Genomic DNA, 26,394 nt, shown 5'->3' with positions numbered 1-26,394 from the left:
TTGTTTTAAATGTCTTTTATTTATACAACTTTTTAATATTGTATTGTATGCTGAGAAAAATGGAAATGTGCTTAATAAGAGTGAATTGAATTAAACTGGACCACACAGAGGCACCATGTTTATCTTTAGACCTTTGAATTCAGGTCTTTGCCGTGAACACTGGCTGTGTGGAATTTGTTCATTCTCCTCCTATTTATGTGGGATTGTGGGATTTCTTCCAGATACTTCACCCTTTAACCCACATCTTGAAGATGAGCATATTTGGTTAATGGTCAGCACTAAATGATGAGAGAGCAGACATCTACCAGTAATGAATAAGTGGGTTAAGAAAGTGAATGGATGGTTTGAATACTTTTATACTTTGTTAGATTGCTTATATTGTTTCATGGCAGTTGCTTATATTGTTTTATGCCTCTCTGGTTTTTTTTTGTTTTTTTTTTTGTATTTCAGAAGGAATTAAATTATCACCAGAAGAGTTGAAGGGGGCCTTGGAGTTCAGAGGAGTTACGTTTGCCTACCCTACTCGGAAAAATGCACCTGTATTTCAGGATCTCTGCCTTTTTGTACCTGCTGGTTCTGTGATGGCTGTTGTTGGGCCAAGTGGTTCTGGAAAATCCAGTCTAGTGTCTTTGCTCTTGAGGCTTTATGATCCTGATTCAGGTATGTGTACTAGTAGAACATGTGTATTCTAAATTTTTACGTGAACCCAAAAGTAAATATGAACTTATATTCCTAATGCAAGATTCATTCCTCCTACTTTTGAGCTACCACAATTATCACAGAAAGCCATTGCCCATTCCTTCTGTTATCTGTCATAAAACACAAAGCAATGCTGAATGGGATCCTAGACCATTGTAGAGCATAGTAATGCACATGGCAACATTCATTCATACCAAGTGAAATTAGATTCACTAGTTAATCTAATATACACATTTTGAGGTGTAGAAAGAAACTGATCTACCAAAATAAATCTTAAACAAACATGGAAATAATGTGGACACTCACCACAGACAGTGATGTAAAATTGCCTATATGCCTATCCGAACCCCAGAATAAGACATAATAAGCAGTGATAATCTATTTTGGTTAAATACTATAAATATTTCTTGAACCATATTGTTAAACAAACGACAATGTCTGTCAAAAAGTTTCAAGTGATTGTAAAAGATTACTTCTCCTTAAAGTGCATTTAACTTGTTTCATTGGACAATAATACAGTAATTATCTCTCTCTCTGTGTATGTGTGTATATATATATATATATATAAAATCCAACATCTGTCTGTCTATATGTCTGTCCGCTTTTCATGAGACAATTACTTAACAGATTTAGGTATTAAGTATTTTTTTCAATACTATAATTAGCTTGAACATTCCAGTTGATTTTACATTATTGCGCTATGTATCATAGTTCGCTTGTGGTACCGATTTATTTGTGCAAATCCGAGTGGCCCGAAGGGATGTTGGTTGGGCCCTTCTCACTCACGCTTCAGCCCCGGGGCGTTCCTTACCTCCGCTTAGCTAGCGAACACGAGAACTACTTAACGTATTTAGATCAGGTTTTTTTTGCTTGCAGAAGCAATATATTTGCATTAATCTGAGACAGAAGCAATAGGCCGAGGGGAGGGGGAAGCATGACGTCAAGAGTAGGGAGCCGGGCAGGGCTTTCCTCACTGTCCTCTTTCACTACTACACTGCTGGAGCCGTAGGGGACAGCTAGTTAGAAATAAATGAGATTCCAATATAACCTTTTGAAACATTTATACAATAATAATTAAGTAAACTTACCATTGCTAGTTTTAACATAATGTTCATGGAAATTTCTTTTAAAGGTTTTTTTGTTTAGTGAAACTTGAAAAACTGTTAAATGCTTAAGTGTCTGCATGAGGTCAATATTGTTACTAGAAATCATTAGTATGTGTGTGTGTTTGTGTCTTTGTGTACAGTATACAATAATACCAGTAAAATGTTTAAACACATTTATTCATTATTTTTGCTATTATCTACATTTTAGAATAATAATGAACATATCAAAACCATAAAAAAAACAAATGTAATTATTACTTGAACGAAATACTGTTAGCTGTTAAACTATCTTTTAGATTCTTCCAAGTAGTTACACTTTGCCTTGGTGACTACTTTGCATGTTCTGTGCATTCTGTTAGCCAGCTTCATGTGGTAGCAACATGGGATGCTTTCCCAAAAGTCTTGGAGAATTTCTCACATATGCTGAGCATTTACTTGGCTGATTTTACTGTTCAGCTCTCCAGTCCAAATTCAAGCCATACTATTCCTGTTTATGTAATACCCTACTCTAATACCACATCACTCTTCTCCTTTTAGCTCTTAAATAACCTGGAACTGTGTTTTTGGTAATTGTCATGTTGGAAAATAGCTCCGTCAAATTCAAATGGAATGAAATGAAGTGTTGCTATAGAATTCTGTATGAGCCATGCAGAGTAGCTTCTTTCGCATTATGTTTACCCCCATGAGCCAAAAGCAGTCAATTTTCTACTGTCAACTGCATTAATGATGCAGATTTAGTATATAATGTTTTGAAAGTCACCAATGCAAATACGCACCATTCCAGCAGATGTCAAATTATTTTTTGTAATATTATTTCTGTTACTTGCGTGTGAGAGGGAAGAGGTTCAGTGCCTGATCCACATGATCAACACTGCCCATTGTGTTACTGTAGCCTACTATAGTACAAGCCACCGTGACTTCCACATTTCCCTTGGCACGAACATTGACTGTTGCTGCATTGTGAGCAGTACATAAGGGGCAGACGTCTTGTCTTCTTCTTAATTACAGTCATTTTGCCTTTTTTGCCTCACAGCTACTGCACCACACCGGGGTCATCAGGCATATCACTGTTGTTTAGTCATGCAGTGCCATATGCATGTTTTCCTTTGAAGTAAAATTTCAAACAATTTAGTCGAGTTATTGAAACTGTCCATCATTATAAACTAACCTTGTTCAAGCAAATGGTCTGCCAATAACAGCACAGATGATATAGCAGTACTATATTAATTGTACTTGCTGTCTCACTTGGTCCTTGTACCTATGTAAAATATCGAGTTCCAGAGGTACCCAGGGTGTGTTTCGCACAGCATATAAAACTTAATACCGGTCAGTTTGGATGCAATGTACTAAATCCATGACAGTATATTTTTGATGATTGCCTGATACAGATCCTAAAGTTTGGACAGTTTTGGTGTTGAGTGATTGGGTTCACTAAAGTCATCATTATTAGTAAAATGTAGGTATTTCACAATCAGCAAAAAATTATACTCACTCATAACCTCGCCCGAAATGGGTGTCTGCAACACCCGTTTTATAGATCAGTATCATGTCTGGGCTAGTTTACCCACTATGCCAGACAGGATCAGGGGACTGAAAACACCCATGTGTTGTCTGCAGCAAAGGTAGCCAGCAAATGCAACAAGCAAATGATTTATTGAGACTTTCAAAACACTGCCCAGCATAGTGATTTGTTTCAAGAACTATTTTCACTGCCAGGCTATCATTGAATGTTTTGAAATGTTTTAGGTGACATAAATTATTATTTACCAAAATTGTTAAAAGATAAATTACATATAAATAATGCCAAACATATCCTTTAAAGTTTCCTCTGAGGAGGATATTAATAACTTTGTTTCCATGAGTAAATGCCCACTGTGACATCCAAAGAGCAACTTTAGTGTATTTCCGCTGCTTTCCTAGTCTGGTTAACTTATTGTTTATTCCTATGCTTGTTACCTCAGGAGGTGCTGGCTGCATTTATTTGTTCCTAAAGACAGACTGTGTGTCTCCTACACTGCTGCATGTCATATCTGCTTCCAGGATTCCTTCTGTTACCTTTTACTAATCCTTCTAATCAAAATTCCATGGAGATCTTAGTATGGTGGACTACATTTCCAATGATGCTATACAGAGGCATGTTTTCACAATGTTAATCCAAAAGTGGATGATGTTGGGTTTCGTGCCTTTGAGTGCTGTGGGTTAAAGTATATTTTCTTATTGCATTTCATTTTTTGCAGGCATACCAGGATGGGATGGTGGGTTTGCTTAGGATCTTGTCCTGAATTGTTTATTATTGTTATTACATTATTGTTTGAATCTGGAGGTTGGTTTTGCGGTCAAGCTCCCAGTGAGCACTTAGCAGCAGATGTTAACAAAGATAGTGACCTGCGTATTATATTTCTGGGCCAGTTTAATGATCTCCTTGTGTTGTTTCTTTTTTCAGTTCTGTTGTCTCCCCACTATCTTTGACCATGTTTAATCTGACTTTTTACTAGAATGCCCTCAGGCCACAGGGCAAACAACACTTGACACTGCCTTTTTAATTTTCTGTGGAACAGGGCATGACTCACTTTCATTCAGAAATCTAAACTTCTGAAAGGAGGTGTCCATTGCTTTGCTAATAAATGCCACCATGCAGTTGAACCATACTTAGCTAGCTCATGTTAATTTGCAGGTCTCATAGCAGTAAGATGGAATTTGGCCCTAAATTGTTGGTGCAGGCTCAGATACGAAGAGTTACATGATTTATGATTGCCAGACACTTATAAACATAGGATTGTGGGTCACTCACCATATTTGCTGACTCAGCTTGGCCATGTGAGATTCTGTGAAAAAACGGCAACATCAAAAACAGACATACCCATAAGAAACACAGAGGCAAATGTGCCAGTGTGCAACAGGTTGAAGGCCCGAGCACAACGAACACCATTACCCAGTGTACTACTAGCCAGTGTCCAGTCACTAGAGAACAAGCCAAGCAACATAAGAGCAGGGATAAAGTTCCAGCAAGATATTCAGGGCTAGAACATGCTTTTTTTTACTGGAGAAATGGCTAATTCCATCGGCACAGGATCATGCAATTCGGCCTGCTGAATCTCTCCCTGTTTACCATATGGACAGAATAGAGGAGTCCAGCTAATTGAAAAGTAGAGGTGTATGTCTCATGGTTAACACCAACTGGTTCAACAGCAGGAACGTAAATGTTGTTTCAAACTACTGCATGCCTGATCTGAAGTTCTTGATGATTACTGTATATACTCCCAGATAAGTTCTCCCATGGATAAGTCAGGACTTGATTTTACCGTATAATTTCTGGTATTTTATAATGTCGGTCGTATAAGTCGAATTCAGGAAAACTCAAGCTATTGGTCCAAGAGAATATGACATACTAATGCCCACCAGAGAAAGTAACCACATGACCACACGGTAATACCCAAACTATTCCGAAGCAACGTTTGACTGATTTGCATTTCTTGTATCTCACACCCTCATACCCCTTTATCCTAAGAGCATCCCTTATCTATGATGGAGTGTTCAATCAGAAGAAAATATGAAGCTGGTTTTAAATTAAACATCATTGAAGTAGTGAAAGAAATTGCGCTGCTGCAACAAAATTCGATGTGCCTGACAAGCTTATGCGAGATTGGAGAAGACAAGAAGGTATAAAAAAAAAAAAATTAAGTGTCGCATTTTTGAACAGGCATATACACTCACCTAAAGGATTATTAGGAACACCATACTAATACGGTGTTTGACCCCCTTTCGCCTTCAGAACTGCCTTAATTCTACCTGGCATTGATTCAACAAGGTGCTGAAAGCATTCTTTAGAAATGTTGGCCCATATTGATAGGATAGCATCTTGCAGTTGATGGAGATTTGTGGGATGCACATCCAGGGCATGAAGCTCCCGTTCCACCACATCCCAAAGATGCTCTATTGGGTTGAGATCTGGTGACTGTGGGGGCCATTTTAGTACAGTGAACTAATTGTCATGTTCAAGAAACCAATTTGAAATGATTCGAGCTTTGTGACATGGTGCATTATCCTGCTGGAAGTAGCCATCAGAGGATGGGTACATGGTGGTCATGAAGGGATGGACATGGTCAGAAACAATGCTCAGGTAGCCCGTGGCATTTAAACGATGCCCAATTGGCACTGAGGGGCCTAAAGTGTGCCAAGAAAACATCCCCCACACCATTACACCACCACCACCAGCCTGCATAGTGGTAACAAGGCATGATGGATCCACGTTCTCATTCTGTTTACGCCAAATTCTGACTCTTCCATTTGAATGTCTCAACAGAAATCGAGACTCATCAGACCAGGCAACATTTTTCCAGTCTTCAACTGTCCAATTTTGATGAGTTCACGCAAATTGTAGCCTCTTTTTCCTATTTGTAGTGGAGATGAGTGGTACCCGGTGAGGTCTTCTGCTGTTGTAGCCCATCCGCCTCAAGCAAATGCTTTGCTGCATACCTCGGTTGTAACGAGTGGTTATTTCAGTCAAAGTTGCTCTTCTATCAGCTTGAATCAGTCGGCCCATTCTCCTCTGACCTCTAGCATCATCAAGGCTGCACTCCCAATTATTAAAGAACTTCTACACATCTACCATTAAAAGCATTCTAATAGGAAGTATTACTGCCTGGTTTGGGAACAGCACACAACAGGACCGCAAGGCTCTAGGAAGAGTGGTGCGATCAGCTGCAGACATCACTGGGCTTTTACTTCCTAACTTCAAGGACATTTACACCAAGCAATGTCAGAGTAGGGCAAAGAAAATTGTCAGTGATAACAGCCACCCCAACAACAGCCTCTTTTCTATATTATATCCAGGTAAATGGTATCATGATTGCCTAAAGTCCAGTTCAGAAAGACTGAGGAATAGCTTTTTCCCATTGTACATACACAAGTGTTTAGATGTACATTATTCTCTATTGCTATTCTTAACTCTTTCATTTGTTATTTATTTAATTATTATTTATTATTTACCACATGTTTAAAATTCTATTAATGATTTTTCATATTTATTAAGTAATGTATCTTTGTTATTAGAACATTAGAAAATTAGAACAATCTAAATGAGATGAGATTATTCAGCCCAACAAAGCTTGCAAGTCCTATTAACTTAATTTTTACAAAATAGCAATCAAGTCTAGTTTTGAAATTCCCTAAAGTCCTACTGTCTACTACTTGGTAGCTTACTCCATGTCTATCATTCTTTATGTAAAGAAAAAATTCTTAATGTTTGTGTGAAATTTACTTTTAACAAGTTTCCAACAGTGTCCTTGTGTTCTTGATTAACTCATTTTAAAATAACAGTCTCGATCCACTGTACTAATTCCCTTCATAATTTTAAAACCAATTATGTGTCTTCTTAACCTCCTTAGCATTATATTTTCTCACAAAAAAACTTATAAAAAGTGTTTCATTTTTTGGCTTCAAAAAATTACATATTTATTACACTAATTTTTTGTACTGTAAAACCTGTAAAACACTAAAAGTACAAAGTCAGAAGTGTAGAAAGTATAATAATGATACAAATCATAATAATAATGAATAATAATACTATAATATTAATAAAAACAATTCTAATACATAATATTGCTAATGCTTTTTCAACTCTTTATTAACCCACGGTTTTTTAAATTTCCTACTAATTCCAAATTTAAGCATGTACCCATCCTGCATTTATATGTAAAATATTGTTAAACCTATTCCACTGCTGCTTGACTGTCTCAACACTTAAATGTCCATCCACCTTTGTCATTCCTACATCTGCTTAAAACTTGCAAAACCAAAGTAAATTTGTATCCACACTCTTCCAAAAACACTGAGAACTGTATTATATTATCATCACATGATCCTAGTGGGCTGACACCCTGCCCGTGGTTTGTTTCCTGCCTTGTGCCCTGTTTTGGCTGGGATTGGCTCTGGCAGACCCCGTGACCCTGTAGTTAGGATAAAGCGGGTTGGATAATGGATGGATGGTTGATCTTAGTAGGTCAATCTCCCTTTCTGCTTTAAGTATGTGTTCAGCATTTCTTGCCTCGCATTTCCTTTCATCCTACACCTGCACAGATCATTGTAGACATGGAACACACATGAAATGTATGTGTTCCAAATAATGATATGTTATTTACCCTGTACAACTCCAGGCACCTCACATGCAAATAAAGAGACTTGAGCTGGGAGATGTTTGCGACTGACCTCAGCTCTGTCTGGGGAGATGGGATAGCAGGCTACTTGCTGCTTGTGCTGATCGGCAACACATTTGCAAAACAAAAGACGCTAATGGAGAACTGCAAAGGGATTTAGGATGGTCCAAGATTATGAGTTTTGTCATAGGCTTCAGGGATTCTAGAGTTAAAGATCTTCTATAGTTATTTTTAATCCTTCCGACTTCTTAAACCCTCCTATAGTAGTTTCATTGATTCTTACAGTTGAAAGTATGTCTATATTTTGCCATGGTAGGGTACATTTAAGAGTATAGCTTAGCTTAGTTTTTTAAAACAAAGAAGGGGAATATCTTTCATGTTTTTTTTTATGTGAGAAGGAAAATTTGGATACCTGGCTTAAAGTTAAATCGACAATGGTGTAATTCTATGTTCAATAAAAGGTTTTAATTAAAATTCCTGCAGCAAATTGTAAGTTACTGTAACTACGTGCTGGAAACAGAATAGTGTCAATGTCAATACACTGCAATATTGTAGTAGTCGATTTTACTTGATATACATGAATGAACAAACTTTGTATGCTTAACACTAAAATTAGCAGAGCCAATGAAAAAACTCCAACAGAACCAAACTTTCCAGAAAAAAACGCCAACAGAAAAAATAATTCCAGCCCACCTTAAATCCCTTTGCACTTCTACGTCAGCCTCTTTTGTCTTCTAAATGTGTATATAAGCTGGAGCAGCCTTATACCACCCATCCCCACACAGCCCCACAATGCATCAGAGCGACCAAGAAGTTTTCCCAGTTCCTGCCTTGATTGATTATCTGGGAGGGAGCTACTCAGAATTGTAAGGGGAAATAAGTTGATGTGCATTTTGTGTCCAAACAATCTATGTAAACAAATCATTAAAACAGAAACGTTTTTCATGTTTTAGTAATAAATGACAAAATGTACACATGAACTATATAATATGTAAAGGCTGATGGCCACATATCAAATAAACACTTCCATAAAAAGGGCAACTACAATATGATAGCTTCTGTGGTGGAGTGGTTAGAGCTGTCAACTTTTAATCCAAAGGTCGTGAGTTCGAAACCAGCTCCCCTGCAAATTTACTGTTTTGACTAGTGAGCTGCTCTTATTGTTACTGTTATACAATAAAAACATACATTTCATTTGTGTCTGTAATAGCTGGTGTAAATTTATAGGACTTGTAAAAGTTAGCATTTTTTTTTCAGTTATTTTCTCAGTCACAATCACGATATAACGTCTAATGCCATCCTAACCCCCGCCCCAGATCTGACGCGGTTACTTTTTATCTAAAACTAGGAATAACTGTAGATGTCAGCGGTGTATTGAGACAATGCAACTGGAAATTCTCTGATCTGGAGGGGTAAAAGCTGACACACAAACACTGGTGAATCTGCCTAATTCTAATTCTGCGTAAGCAGGAACACTCAAAACTGAATAAAAAATAAATCAAGTGACAGTGAGATACGAAGAAGGCAGATTCACCAACGTTTTATGTATCAGCTTTTATCCCTCCAGATCAGAGAATGTTCCATTGCCTCAAAACACCACTCACATCTACAGTTACTCCCAGTTTCAAATAAAAACTAACAGCGTCAGATCCCCAGGACGATAGTATGTATCGTGATCGTGATAGTGAAGAGAAAAAAGGATAACTTTTATAAGTACAGTACTATAAATGTACACTGTCTGTTACAGACGCAAACTAAATGTATGTGTGTACTGTATAATAACAATAAGAGCAGCTCACTATTGAAAATGGCAAATATAGGAGGCAGTGGGGATCAAACCAGGGACTCTTGATTACAAGTCAGCAAATCTTACCGCTACACCACGGAAGCTGTTGTATCGTCCTTGAACCTTTTATGAAAGTGTTTATTTGATCTTTGGACTTCAGGCTTCACACATTCTATAGTTTCTGCCTACATTTTGTAACATTTATTACTAAAATATGAAAAAGTTTCTGTTTTAACAATGTGTTTACACAGATTACTGTAGAAACGAAACACACATAAAATGCAAGTGTTCCAAATACTGATCTATTATTTCCACTCTAAAACTCCAGCAGTTCACTACCAGATAATCAAACAAGGCATGAGCTGGAAGAAGTTTGTGAACGTTCTGCGATGGTGGGGGATGGAATAGCAAGCTGCTTGTCTTAATCAGCACATTTACAGGACAAAAGACGCTGACAGAGAGGTGCGAACGGATTTAAGGTGGACCAGATTTACCAGTTTTCTCGTAGGCTCTGGTAATTTTAGTGTTAAAGTAGTTGCTAGATAATCTCTAAATTCTGAGCAAATCCTACAGACCTAAAATTTAATCCATTTAAGTTTAAAGTTGACAGTATCTTGTGGCTAGTCACAGAATTTCACGTAGTTATATAACTAACTCATCCGGTCTGGTAGCTTACTTTATTGTGAAAATTAAGCAATGAGACAAATAGAAAAACTATAATTAATTTTAAGTAAAAATATGGCTGGAAGCTATTCCCGGGAACCCAAGTGTACATGAAGTTATGCTTATGATTGTTTCCTAATGGTAAATCACTGAAGCCTGCAGGATAGCTGACTTACTCCAGTATGATTGAAATACTAACTGTTGAATGTAATTTTTCATGTGTGATATGAATAAATTAAGACTGTATTTAATGGTCAACTTTCAATTTTTATTTTGTATGCAGCACAAATTTATTCTCCTTCTGGTTGCCACTTTTTCTGATTTTCCTGTCATACTCTGAATGTTCCAAGTCAAAGTCCATATTGTTTCTCCTTCACACTTCTTGCTCAGTGCCTTTCCTTTATCTCCCTTGCTATCAAATCAATCTCCCACAAAGCATCAAGTCTAGCATTACCATAAATCATGTTTCCTGTACTGTTAGTTCAGTCAGGATCCCCAACGTTTGATTTGACGTGGACAGGTGGTGCTTCCCTTGGGATACTATGTGTTGTATATATCTCATCCTTTGTCGCTCTCCTCTTTGTATCTTAACATCAGCAGGGTATTGCCATTAAACCAGACCAGTAGCATTTTATAAACTGCTTTGAAAGTTTTCGCAATGAAACCTTAATGAAAATATCAGAACTTCTTTAAATTGCCGTCCAAATTAATTAAAGCTGTATTTGGCTTATGGAGTAGGAGTTCACTGCATCACTGAAAAATATACTGCTTTCTTATTCTTATTCCCAGATAATAATGTTACCATTGGCAGGGCCTCTTAAAGCCCATTGCGGCACTTCTTGTGTGATTTTGGGCTATACAAAAATAAATTGTATTGTATTGTATTGTATTATAGGGAAACATAAAAAATTACTGCTAATGCCTGTTCACCTTTTTATTCAGATAAATATTTAATTATGTTTGACTTGCATTATGGATTTTTAAAATGTCTATAATGCACTTTTAGCTGCATGATATAATTTGGACTCATTGAATTATAAAATAGTTTACTTTAAACTATACACAGTATACTGTACTTGTCAAAATAAAGATCTACACTATAACTTGGTTTAAGAATAAAGGGTGTCAGGTTTTCTTATATACTGGCCATTTCCTTGTGCAGTATTCTGTGTACAAACTAGGAGCTCTAACAAGGCAAAAAAAATATAATCTCAACAAAATATTCCTTTAATATATTTTTACTTCCTAATATAGAGCTGAAAATATAAAAAGTTTCTGACAGGACTGAACTTACAATTAGCTTGCCACATAGTTGGCAGCTCAAACTCATCAGTAATGTGAAAGTGTTTTACAGTTGGCTTTTCAAATCTATAGTAATGTATAGTGTGTGTAATAAATTTTTAATAAATGGTCTGTTATTCATTTAAATGTCTCTGTTATTCAGTGTCTTGATAAACTGGTACTTTGAACAGTATGGGTTAAAAATCCCTTATATTATTTGTTAGAGGTTGGACGTCTACAAAAAATATCAGCTACAGTTGTTGTACTTCATGGTATTAAGTATTGTTATTTAACTTATTGTCTTGAATCATATTTATCTGCAGGAAAGTTTGGTTCAAGTGCATGTATACTCTCTCCTTTGGAAAAAAAAAAATAAGAAAACTTTTGTTTGTTCTTTTTTTATGTATAAGGTGTTATTACAGTTGATGGCTACGATGTACGTACATTAAATCCACACTGGCTAAGAAACAATATTGGAACTGTGAGTCAGGTAAGATGTTATTATAAGTGTGAATACTTGGTTAAATTTAATTTTCCCTTTTATTCATTTGGTACCAACAACAGTCAGACATTTGTTATTAAAGGAATACTTCACCCAAAATGGTAATTTTTTGTCTGTTGCATACTCTGTGTTGTTAGTAGTGATGTCCAAGAAAAACATTTTTAATACTGTGTTTTCTTGAAGAAGAAAGACATCAATATTCCTGATACGGTGTATGTTAATGAAGCCCACCTTGAATGACCATAAATAATATTAAAATGCCCATGAAAAAATCTGAAAGTACTCATGTTGCATACTCCAAATGTCAGGTATTCAGTCATATGCTCACAACGTCCCAAACACATGTACTTTGGCTATAATATTTTTAAATAAATGGTTACTAGAAGTCCTATCATGCACAACAGAGAAGAGAATTCAAACAGAGTGTAGTTTTTGTAGACCTGCCTACTCCTTATTCATTGATCAGTAGTCTCCTGCCCAGTAATAATTCATTCATGTCACACTGTACAAACATTCTGAAAGAAGGGTATAATTAAATATTAAAAGTTTAATAAATTAGGGTGAAATCTTTATCAGGTGGAAAGTATGCCTTGTTAATTGTGCATATACAGTCATATGAAAAAGTTTGGGAACCCCTCTAAGCCTGCATAATGATTTACTCTACTTTCAACAAAAAAATAACAGTGGTAGGTCTTTCATTTCCTAGAAACATCTGAGTACTGGGGTGTTTTCCAAACAAAGATTTTTAGTGAAGCAGTATTTAGTTGTATGAAATTAAATCAAATGTGAAAAACTGGCTGTGCAAAAATTTGAGTACTCTTGTAATTTTGTTGATTTGAATACATGTAACTGCTCAACACTGATTACTTGCAACACCAGATTGGTTGGATTAGCTCATTAAGCCTTGAACTTCATAGACAGGTGTGTCCAATCATGAGAAAAGGTATTTAAGGTTGTGCTTCCCAATTTGCACAAAGAAAATCTGTATGGCAGGGTGATGAGAAAGAAGCCCTTTCTGCACTCACACCACAAACAGAGTCGCTTGTTGTATGCAAATGCTCATTTAGACAAGCCAGATTCATTTTGGAACAAAGTGCTTTGGATTGATGAGACAAAAATTGAGTTATTTGGTCATAACAAAAAGCGCTTTGCATGGCGGAAGAAGAACACTGCATTCCAAGTAAAACACCTGCTACCTACTGTCAAATTTGGTGGAGGTTCCATCATGCTGTGTGGCTAGTTCAGGGACTAGGGCCCTTGTTAAAGTCGAGAGTCAGATGAATTCAACCAATATAAACAAATTCTTCAGGATAATGTTCAAGCATCAATCACAAAGTTGAAGTTACACAGGGTTTAGCTATTCCAACAAGACAATGACTCAAAACACAGTTCGAAATCTACAAAGGCATTCATGCAGAGGGAAAAGTACAATGTTCTGGAATGGCCGTCACAGCCCCCTGACTTGAATGTCATCAAAAATCTATGGGATGATTTGAAGCAGGCAGTCCATGCTCGACATCCATCAAATTTAACTGAACTGGAGAGATTTTGTATGAAAGAATGGTCAGAAATACCTCCATCCAGAATCCAGACACTCATCAAAGGCTATAGGAGGCATCTAGAGGCTGTTATATTTGCAAAAGGAGGCTCAACTAAGTATTGATGTACTATCTCTGTTAGGGTGCCCAAATTTATGCACCTGTTTAATTTTGTTATGATGCATATTGCATATTTTTTGTTAATCCAATAAACTTAATGTCACTGCTGAAATACTACTGTTTCCATAAGGCATGTCATATATTAAAAGGAAGTTGCTACTTTGAAAGCTCAGCCAATGATAAACAAAAATCCAAAGAATTAAGAGGGGTTCCCAAACTTTTTCATATTATTGTACATGAGTTTTCAACAAGCAGAAGGTCAATTGACAGGTGCAGTTTGCAGATGAAAAACCCAGAAGTATTACATTTGTTGCTTAATGACCAACAAAATGAAGTGAGAGGCCAGTCTTCAATTCAGAAACTCGTCCCATCTGATATTGTTTCTCTGTTTTGCATCAGAGGATTTTATGGAAGTGGTTCGTTTAGCAATATTTTAGCCAAAATACAGGTGTTTCAGATTATGTGAGTATACGACTGGATACCTAACATTAGGATTATGTGACAAAAGTAATTTGACATTTTGTTATTAATATTTGAACATTGTTGGGTGCTGTAAAAGTTGGTCTCCTTTCAAGTCTGCTTTATCATGAATTTTTTCATCCTTGGCAGTTTATTGTTCTTTCCCCTGTCAATTTGGGCGGAGTGGTTGCCGTCACTGCCAAAAGAGATCCCAGTCTGCTGGGCCCTTGAGCAAGGTCCTTAACCTGCAATTGCTTCAGGGGTGCTGTACAATGGTAGACTCTGTGTTCTGACCCCAAGGGATATGCGAAAAACTAACAAATTCCTAATACAAGAAATTGTATAAGGCGAAATAAAGAACAAAAAAAAAATCCCACATCTTCAGTTATATAGTCTGAGCTCTTGTTAGTGTTTAATCTGCAGACTCCACTCAAAATCAGTCTTAATTACATTTGCAGAACATTATGGGTTGTGATCATGCTGAAATATCAGGTATTTGCCAATAAATTATTTTCTCATAGGTACTGCATAATAAACCGTAATCTGTTCCTATTTCTCAGCAGTCATTCCAGCATTTTTAAACAGATCCCCTACACCACTGGCTGAAATGTTCCTCAAATCATGATGGAGCTGCCACCATATTTCTCAGAAGGCTACAGAAAGTCATCCGTGGCCTTCTCCCCAATTTTTGTTCTTACACAGTGGCATCTTTTTGAACCAGAACACTGAAAATTGTATATAACTTTCAATATGAAACTTTATGAAACTTCAGTTGTGTGTCTGTGAAAGTATTTTATCCTAGGTATTTTCATACCTTGAAGCACACATGCATTTGTGGCTACCATCCAATACATTAATTTATTTGTTAAACTGCTATTATTGTTGTTGTTGTTATTTTGAATCAAGTGTGCCATTGGTGGTTTTTAACAAACACTTAGCATGACTGGAGTGCCAAAACGAAAGATTTCGAAACCAAACCTGTACTGTTCTAGTATTGCCATATTGTGTAAATATGTATTTGGAAAACACAAATTCTTGTTTCTTATAATTGTGTCAATGATTATTTTCATTTTTTTAAATGTTATATACCGTTTTCAACATTTACATAAATACTTAATGCCCAAATAGCTACATTTAAAAATAATTTTTGTGGGTGACCTACAATTTTGTGTTTTTATGTTTAATTTTTGTAAAGATATATTAATTGTATGTTTATTTTTATGATTATTGTGTTCATTAATGTTTACAATCTTTTAATAACTTTGGTATTATACTATTTTAATTCATAAATAAAAGAGGGACACTTGCACTGTGCATTATTTATAGTATATTTTGAGTGTTAGTATGATGGCACTTTATATATGTTTTGTATACAAGTATTAAAAGGTACTTTTAACTTTGTATTATTTAATTATTGTTTTTTTGTATTTGTATAGGAACCAGTTCTATTTTCTTGTTCTATTGCTGAGAATATTGCTTATGGAGCCAATGATCCTTCCCAAGTAACCACTGAAGATATATATAGAGTTGCCAAAATTGCCAATGCCTACAGCTTTGTGCAGAACTTTCCAAATGGATTTGACACTGTTGTTGGAGAAAAGGGGGTTCTATTGTCAGGTATTTTTTATTTAGTTTTACTGTGGAGAGCACTTAGTATTTAAATCCAATCAATACAATGTTCAGGTATGGGTAAATACACCTAGAAATGCATATAGAGCTATGCTGTATTTATTTAGTGTTAGTAGGGTTGGATGATAACATGATGTCTTCAACAGGGAGAGTTAACTCCATAAATGTACCAGGTTCAGTGCTGGAATTCACACTGTAGAAAGATTGTACTGCGTCCATATAAAAGAACATGGTAGGCGTGATCAGTGAAATAGAGAAAAAGGTAGAAAGATAAAGTCATACACGGAGCTGCTAGAAAGGCTGCCACTTGCGGTGGCGGCTGAATTATTATATATTTTACCTGAGAACTTGTCACAGTCCTCCACAAACTCTACAAGAGCACTATACAAAAATGAATTGAATCGAATGGATAATAAAAAAAAACACATGCAAGCAATATAACTGAATGATAAAATATACTGTATATGGCAGTTAAAAGAGTAATGTTCCATAGGCAGGTCATATAGTTGCAAATTTCATTAAACACACAGACCACAGTAAAGTACTGAAAGTCTTTGATCCTCATGGCTGTCTACACATATATGTATGTGTTTGTATTCATATATCTATACTAATAAAAGGCAAAGCCCTCACTGACTCAGTCACTCACTCACTAACTCACTCACTCATCACTAATTCTCCAACTTCCCGTGTAGGTAGAAGGCTGACCCCATCTTCACGAAATTTGGTTGGCGGCTTCCCTGCGCTAACCGAAACCAATGTACGTACTTATTTCAGTGGTATGACGCCACTGTCAGCCGCCATATTGAACTTTCCAGCGTCACTAATTCTCCAACTTCCCACGTAGGTAGAAGGCTGAAATTTGGCAGGCTTATTCCTTACAGATTACTTACAAAAGTTAAGCAGGTTTCATTTCAAAATTCTACGTGTAATGGTCATAACGGTCGACAACGTCCACCATGTTGAACTTTCTTATTTATGGCCCCATCTTCACGAAATTTGGTAGGCGGCTACCCTGCGCTAACCGAAACCAAAGTACGTACTTAGTTCAGTGGTATGGTGCCACTGTCGGCCACCATATTGAACTTTTCAATGGTCTTTGTTACTTATGGGCCCATCTTCAAGAAATTTGGTACGCGGGTTCCCAACGCTAACTGATTCCTACTTACGTACATATATACGTCCATAGCCTGCAGCGCGGTCACCGTGTGAGGCGGCATTGGGTCCCCCATCCGAACGCCTCCCACGTTGTTGGCTGCCTGTCGATATAAGGCCGTCCGTCGCTCCAGTCTCTACATTCCCTTCCTTACTACGCCACGAGATTCACATCTCCCTGCTGATAACTACAGCCTTTTAATTTAATCCACGGCTTCTCCGCTGTTTTATTGTTCATTTATTACGATTATAGTTATTGTGTAGGTATTTTAGACTTACTTTACATTGTTCAGGTACCCATTTCCTTTATAATTCCAACCGTACCCCCATTAACATGTCTATCGAGGTGATCACCTTTGATCAAAGAACTGTCACTTACCGAGTGCTTTCCATGCCCGGAGATGGCACCTGCCTTTTCCATTCTCTTTGTTACATATTGCATGGCCATATCAGGCTTACTCTTGATATCCGGAGGAACATTGTGTCTTATGTATTGAATGACTGGGACAGGTTCAAGGTGTGGACTGATGACGGTACAGGAGATAATTATGCTACACAGGAGCACTATAAGAGAGAAATGCATAAGCCCTTCACCTATGGTTCTGCATGTGAGTTGATGGCTGCCACTAAATTGTTCGGTTGTCACTTTCAAGTGTACCGAAATGGCCAAATATTTTACACCTTTCGACAACTGCCAATGCCTCTTAAACATCTTAGATTCACAGGTGACGATTTCAGTAGTGGACACTTTGATGTTTATGAATGTTTAAACTCTCAAAAGCTAGATGTGAAGTTATCGATGAAACCGGTTGTATACTTACAACGCTTGACAGATGCCGAATGTCTCTTCAAAACAAGTCCTACAAATACTGTCGTAATTGAAACAAACCATGAAACTCAAACCAATTATGACAGCAGCAATCCAAGCTGTGAGATCTGAAACAAGATTACTGTTCACATGGCCAACTGTACGTTGCATGCTCAAGAGTAAGCTCAGCGCACAGCTTGGTCATATTACAACCGGATGGCCGAACTCACAATGTGGTATACAAAGAGATCCTTAACAAATAATTATTTTTATATTTTCCCTCAATTTAAAAAGGTTTAATTTTCTTCTTAATAAAAATTTTAAGGCAGAACTTCGCGCTCTGCTGGTATTTTGCTAGTGTATGTACAGTGGTGTGAAAAACTATTTGCCCCCTTCCTGATTTCTTATTCTTTTGCATGTTTGTCACACAAAATGTTTCTGATCATCAAACACATTTAACCATTAGTCAAATATAACACAAGTAAACACAAAATGCAGTTTTTAAATGATGGTTTTTATTATTTAGGGAGAAAAAAAAATCCAAACCTACATGGCCCTGTGTGAAAATGTAATTGCCCCCTGAACCTAATAACTGGTTGGGCCACCCTTAGCAGCAATAACTGCAATCAAGCGTTTGCGATAACTTGCAATGAGTCTTTACAGCTCTGGAGGAATTTTGGCCCACTCATCTTTGCAGAATTGTTGTAATTCAGCTTTATTTGAGGGTTTTCTAGCATGAACCGCCTTTTTAAGTCATGCCATAGCATCTCAATTGGATTCAGGTCAGGACTTTGACTAGGCCACTCCAAAGTCTTCATTTTGTTTTTCTTCAGCCATTCAGAGGTGGATTTGCTGGTGTGTTTTGGGTCATTGTCCTGTTGCAGCACCCAAGATCGCTTCAGCTTGAGTTGACAAACAGATGGCGGACATTCTCCTTCAGGATTTTTGGTAGACAGTAGAATTCATGGTTCCATCTATCACAGCAAGCCTTCCAGGTCCTGAAGCAGCAAAACAACCCCAGACCATCACACTACCACCACCATATTTTACTGTTGGTATGATGTTCTTTTTCTGAAATGCTGTGTTCCTTTTACGCCAGATGTAACGGGACATTTGCCTTCCAAAAGTTCAACTTTTGTCTCATCAGTCCACAAGGTATTTTCCCAAAAGTCTTGGCAATCATTGAGATGTTTCTTAGCAAAATTGAGACAAGCCCTAATGTTCTTTTGCTTAACAGTGGTTTGCGTCTTGAAATCTACCATGCAGGCCGTTTTTGCCCAGTCTCTTTCTTATGGTGGAGTCGTGAACACTGACCTTAATTGAGGCAAGTGAGGCCTGCAGTTCTTTAGACGTTGTCCTGGGGTCTTTGTGACCTCTCGGATGAGTCGCCTCTGCGCTCTTGGGGTAATTTTGGTCGGCCGGCCACTCCTGTGAAGGTTCACCACTGTTCCATGTTTTTGCCATTTGTGGATAATGGCTCTCACTGTGGTTCGCTGGAGTCCCAAAGCTTTAGAAATGGCTTTATAACCTTTACCAGACTGATAGATCTCAATTACTTCTGTTCTCATTTGTTCCTGAATTTCTTTGGATCTTGGCATGATGTCTAGCTTTTGAGGTGCTTTTGGTCTACTTCTCTGTGTCAGGCAGCTCCTATTTAAGTGATTTCTTGATTGAAACAGGTGTGGCAGTAATCAGGCCTGGGGTGGCTACGGAAATTGAACTCAGGTGTGATACACCACAGATAGGTTATTTTTTAACAAGGGGGCAATTACTTTTTCACACAGGGCCATGTAGGTTTGGATTTTTTTTCTCCCTAAATAATAAAACCATCATTTAAAAACTGCATTTTGTGTTTACTTGTGTTATATTTGACTGATGGTTAAATGTGTTTGATGATCAGAAACATTTTGTGTGACAAACATGCAAAAGAATAAGAAATCAGGAAGGGGGCAAATAGTTTTTCACACCACTGTATATGTATGTGTATATATATGTTGATATGTGTGTATATATATATATATATATATATATATATATATATATATATATATATATATATATATATATATAGATATGTGTATATGTACTGTATATATATATATATATATATATATATATATAGATATGTGTATATGTAGATATGTTTATATGTGTGTGTGTGTATATGTGTGTATATATATATATATATATATATATATATATATATATATGACAGCAACACTCATAACAGTGACAAAACAATTACATTGACAGTCATGTTACGTTATTTTTAAAATGTTTCCTTTTCTTTTTCATAACTTCTTTAACACACTACTTCTCCGCTGCAAAGCGCGGGTATTTTGCTAGTATATAATATAATATAATATAATGTGTGTGTGTGTGTGGATATATATCTTTATGTATGTATGTGTGTGTGTGTGTGTGTGTGTGTGTGTGTGTGTGATTTTCTCGGAAGACAATTTATATATCTATACTAACAAAAGGCAAAGCCCTCACTGATTCATCACTAATTCTCAAACTTCCCATGTAGGTAGAAGGCTGAAATATGGCAGGCTCATTCCTTACAGCTTACTTACAAAAGTTAGGCAGGTTTCATCGTCACGCCTCCCACGTAATTGAGTGCCTGCCCATATAAGGTCATCTGTCAGCATTACACAATTAAGAAGGCAGCAAAAGAATATGAAGCGTGTGACGCATTCAAGCATATTCATAAGTGCAGGTACTGCCGAAAAAAAGCACATGGTAGAAAAAGTCAATGTCCAGCTAAAGGAAGACCGTGTAAAAAATGTGGTAAATTAAACCACTTCGCTAAAGTTTGCAGGACTGGGAAAGGTAAACCCGTGCATGAAGCGTGTGATGTCTCAGATAAAGATGAAGACGAGCTGTTTATTGACGCAGTAAGAAAGGATCAACCCTGTGAATCTGAACAAGCCTTTGTAGACATATCAATAGGAAAGCAGGGTGTAAATCTTAAGTTTAAATTAAGTTCATAGACACACTGCCATTAAATATTCACAGGCAATCCACAACTTAATACGGGGAATGCCTGTTAAACATCTTCATGAGTCACAGATTCACGAGTACCGATTTGGGTAGTGAATGAAACCTGTTATCTTTACAATGGTTGACAAACACGGAATATAACTTGAACACAACACATCCTCCAAATACGAACCTGATTGAAAGAAATAATGATAATCAAATCCTTGATGACATGACAGCAACACTCATAACAGTCACAAAACAATTACATTGACAATCATGTTACGTTATTTTTGAAATGTTTCCTTTTCTTTTTCATAACTTCTTTAACACACTACTTCTCCGCTGCATATATATGCATCCAGAAAGTATTCACAGCGCATTACTTTTTCCACATTTTGTTATGTTACAGCCTTATTTCAAAATGGATTAAATTCATTTTTTTCTCTCAGAATTCTACACACAACACCCCATAATGACAACATGAAAAAAGTGGACTTGAGATTTTTGCAAATTTTATTAAAAATAAAAAAATTAAGAAAGCACATAAGTATTTACAGCCTTTGCCATGAAGCTCAAAATTGAGCTCAGGTGCATCCTGTTTCCCCTGATCATCCTTGAGATGTTTCTGCAGCTTAATTGGAGTCCACCTGTGGTAAATTCAGTTGATTGGACATGATTTGGAAAGGCACACACCTGTCTATGTAAGGCCCCACAGTTGACAGTTCATGTCAGAGCACAGACCAAGCATGAAGTCAAAGGAATTGTCTGTAGACCTCCGAGACAGGATTGTCTCGAGGCACAAATCTGGGGAAGGTTACAAAAAAATTTCTGCTGCTTTGAAGGTCCCAATGAGCACAGTGGTCTCCATCATCCGTAAGTGGAAGAAGTTCAAAACCACCGGGACTCTTCCTAGAGCTGGCCGGCCATCTAAACTGAACGATCAAGGGAGAAGGGCCTTAGTCAGGGAGGTGACCAAGAACCCGATGGTCACTTTGTCAGAGCTCCAGACGTCCTCTGTGGAGAGAGGAGAACCTTCCAGAAGGACAACTATCTCTGCAGCAATCCACCAAACAGGCCTGTATGGTAGAGTGGCCAGACGGAAGCCACTCCTTAGTAAAAGGCACATGGCAGCCCGCCTGGACAAAGATTAAACTCTTTGGTGTGAATGTGAGGAGTCACATTTGGAGGAAACCAGGCCGGTCATCACCAGGCCAATACCATCCCTACAGTGAAGCATGGTGGTGGCAGCAACTTGCTGTGGGGATGTTTTTCAGCGGCAGGAAATGGGAGACTAGTCGGGATAAAGGGAAAGATGACTGCAGCAATGTACAGAGACATCCTGGATGAAAACCTGCTCCAGAGCGCTCTTGACCTCAGACTGGGGTGACGGTTCATCTTTCAGCAGGACAACGACCCTAAGCACACAGCCAAGATATCAAAGGAGTGGCTTCAGGACAACTCTGTGAATGTCCTTGAGTGGCCCAGACTTGAATCCGATTGAACATCTCTGGAGAGATCTTAAAATGGCTGTGCACTGACGCTTCCCATCCAACCTGATGGAGCTTGAGAGGTGCTGCAAAGAGGAATGGTGAAACTGGCCAAGGATAGGTGTGCCAAGCTTGTGGCATCATATTCAAAAAGACTTGAGGCTGTAATTGCTGCCAAAGGTGCATCAACAAAGTATTGAGCAAAGGCTGTGAATACTTATTTACATGTGATTTCTCAGTTTTTTTATTTTTAATAAATTTGCAAAGTCCTCAAGTAATATTTTTCATGTTGTCATTATGGGGTGTTGTGTGTAGAATTCTGAGGAAAAAAATGAATTTAATCCATTGTGGAATAAGGCTGTAACATAACAAAATGTGGAAAAAGTGATGCGCTGTGAATAATTTCCAGATGCACTATATACAATATATGGACATTGTGCTTCAGGAACACACTGATTACACTTGATCACAGGTGGAAGCCAGTAACCATGGTCTGCAATGGATATGGTGGTTACTTACACCTGATTGAGTTTACAAATATTGTTTAGAAGGGGGGTGATCCTTTATTAATCTCAGTATGTCTTGTTTTTGATTTTTCAAAATTCTACTGAACTGTAGCTGTGATATCTTTAACTTGGATGTTATAGGTTGCATTAAGTAAAGCTGGACAAAATATTGGTTTGTGTGTTTTCATTTAAGGCTGTATGTGTGTATGTGTATATATATATATATATATGTATATGTATATGTATATGTATATATATGTATATATATATATATGTATATGTATATATATATATATATATGTATATATATATATATATATGTATATATATATATATATATATGTATATATATATATATATATGTGTATGTATATATATATATGTATATATGTGCGTGTGTGTGGGCAAAAGTGTATATACAGAAAAAAGTTGAGAGTTATTTCTACAATGAAGATGAAAGAAGGTAAAAAAAATGCAACATTTTAGCTGTTGGACCCTTGAGCAAGCCCCTTAACCTGCAATTGCTGAGCGCTTTGAGTAGTGAGAAAAGCGCTATGTAAATGCAAAGAATTATTATTATTATTATGATGAAAGCTATACAGCTGAAACATTGTGTCTTTTACTTTTGTTTCTTTTCAGTGTAGAAATAACATTTAATATTGTTTTCTTTGCAGATGCATGCTGATACTGTGACCTTTAGGAATACCTTGTTGTTGCCTCCTGGCATAGGAGTTTAAAAAAGTACCTAACTGGAGCAAACTTTCAGCTTCTATATTTCAGCCAATTACTGAGCCACCACACTGCTCTTCAGTTGGCTAGCTCTGCTCACACGAAGCACCCTTGCTGTACTCTGTAGATCAATCAGCCCCAGCAATTGCAATTGCCACCTTTGTAAAAGGATAGTTATTTCTCATTCACCGATCTACCTCAGCTTCTGAGCGATACCAATCACAAAGGTGCTAAACGCTTCCCATCTTTACACTTTCCACAGTATTACAGCTTTTAATCAAAATACAAAAGACATATACATATTCTAGAATCTGAAGAACGTCAAACAAAGCTAGTCAGTCCATCAACTCGCAGACACATGGTTAGGGCACCGACTTTTAACTGTAAGGTTATCTATATATACACGTGTGTCAAAGCTATACAGGCCAGAAATGGCTTTGACCTACACAGACTGCTTTGAGGTAATTAATACAGTGTAAATTAAATACTACAGTTTAAGTCACTGAAAATGTTGTTATTGATAGGGACTTTGTTTAAAGTCTTTCTGTCAGAAGTCCTAACTGTAAGATACTGTGATGGTCTTGGCATCACATTGTACCCTTTGTTTCTGTGACTCCTAAAAACAATTAAGTGGTTAAAGCAATCCCTTAAAAGCTAAGATGAAGCATAAAGTGGTATCTCTAGCAGGGAAAAAAAAATCTTAGATCTTTTGAAAAGTGTCCCTTGCCAAAAGCATTATTCCCTAAACAATACAGTGTAACAACTATTTGCATAACATTTATATTGTAGTAGCAAATAATACACCATATTATATAAAGGACTTGAGTATCCATATAGTGTCCTGTAACCAGTCCCCTGTGGATACAGAGAGCTAACTGTATATAAAAATATATAAAATGTAAAGTAGAGTTTCTCACTCACCTTCAGAAACAATATTTCACATGTTGTTAAAATTCATTTCATTTGTATTATTTTAGTGAAAATATCTACTTTTTCTTTCTACACAAATAATCTGCCTATTTATTTAATTTTACACCTTTTTGTTTTTCACTGCTTTCAATTTCTGGAGAGAAATCCCCTAAACCATGTTTTTACTTGTTTCCCTATTTCTCTTATTCTTCTTATTTTATCTTGACTTTCTGATGCTTGTATTTTTATTGTAGAACTAACAAACAGTATTATTTATCATATAATTTTAAGTGTTTTCCCCTTAACTCCCTTTCTTTTACTGTATCATTCTCTGCTTCTATCCGTTCAAATTCTTCTTTTGATATATTGTTACATAACTTTCAGGCCACATTTTCTATATATTTTTGTTTGGCTTCCTTTAAAAAAACATAGTTTATGGGCACAATATTTTGTTTCATTGCATACAGGTGGATTTGGACTCAACAGTTTTTTACTGTTATTTTTAAAACACCTTGCAGTTTACCAAATTTCAGTATTTTCAATCTAATCATTTTCTTTGTTCCTGATCACCATATTACAGTATCTTCTGCCATCTTTATATATCAGTATGTATCTTGTTTATATTGGGTAATGGTCTTACTTAGGAACGAAAAAAGGAAATCAACAGTGCCTAGTACAAAAAACAAAGTACTTTCATAGTATGTGTGGTGCCTTCTATTATCGGTCCATTTCAGACATCGTGGCACTCCTTCTGTCTCTTTCATCCAATCCGCCAGCTTTTCCTTTAGCATACTTCTATCTCTGCACTCTTATTCATCTGTTCTGCATCCATCATGCAGATTCTGGGTTTGTATCAATACTACCATTATAACAGTCAGTGCAGGTTACTAATTGGGACAGTAGTTATAGAGAAAGTTGTGACTTAAATAAGAAAACTAAGAACATAAACATTACTTTTAGTAGCCTTAAAGCCTAAGTTGAGGTTTAAGTAAAATTGAGGAAATCCAGGAAACTACCCCTGCTTGGTTAGCCGTGGAAATTAAATTTTGTTCTAAATCTTCTTTGTATGGTTTGCTGTGTCCACCAGCCACCAGTAATTATTGTCAGTTTCAACCTATATGCATACCTGAGAGATTGCCTGTTACTTTGAATGAGGATTTAGACACTTAAAAAGCAAAAAAACAGTCTTATGGGATGTACCCCTTAATTATCTATGGGATAATATGTGCCAAGCAACCCATAATTCAGTTTATTATTAATTATTTTTCTCATATCTCATCTGAATTTGTTTAAAGTGTGCACAGTACACAATCTAACCAGTGAGTGATGTCATAAAGTGCCAGCATTATTAAGCCACATGTACTGGGAATGACCTGCAATTAAACCATTTTTGAGAAATATGTTTTTATGTCTTCTGTTTAGTATAGCCTTGGATTTAAGATAACTCTTAATGCATTAACATCAATATTTAGAGTAATGCTAGAAGGGAAAAAATGTGCTTGTTTGTAATATTATGCACCACACTAGCTGCATGAAGACTTAACTTGCTTGCCTCAATCCACGCTCTATAACTCAGTGGGAAAGCAATGTTCTGTATTACCCCAAAATGTAAAAAGTCTAATTCTCTTATGAAGATCTGTTCCAAATTTGAAAACAACTTGTTAATACACTTGCTATGGTGTTTTTCACTTGATAAAGTTGTGTGTTGTTGTTATGTCTTGTTTGTTTAAAATGTAAATTAAAATTAAATAACAAAACCTAAATGAAATTAATAAATTAAGAGATTCATTCAGTTGAATATTAAGTGAACCGTTCACTCGACTAGTTTTTACTTCAGATAAAAGGAATATCTGAGGCAATGTAGAAAATAGACCCAT

General features: G+C 36.7%; 1 protein-coding gene across 1 annotated transcript in view; it reads left to right on the top strand.

Moving 5' to 3' along the window:
* The window catches only part of abcb10 (ATP-binding cassette, sub-family B (MDR/TAP), member 10), a 130,171-nt gene that overhangs the window by 86,000 nt on the left and 17,777 nt on the right, over positions 1-26,394 (top strand). The window contains exons 8-10 of the mRNA XM_039748287.1: positions 451-660; positions 12,101-12,180; positions 15,746-15,926. Of these exons, the coding sequence (XP_039604221.1) occupies positions 451-660; positions 12,101-12,180; positions 15,746-15,926 (471 nt within the window). The remainder of the gene's footprint in view (positions 1-450; positions 661-12,100; positions 12,181-15,745; positions 15,927-26,394) is intronic.

Source organism: Polypterus senegalus, chromosome 3, assembly GCF_016835505.1.
Source record: "Polypterus senegalus isolate Bchr_013 chromosome 3, ASM1683550v1, whole genome shotgun sequence".
In the NCBI taxonomy this organism is placed as follows: Eukaryota; Metazoa; Chordata; class Cladistia; order Polypteriformes; family Polypteridae; genus Polypterus; species Polypterus senegalus.
Note: the sequence above shows the minus strand (reverse complement) of the source record. Positions and strands in the feature narration are given on the sequence as shown.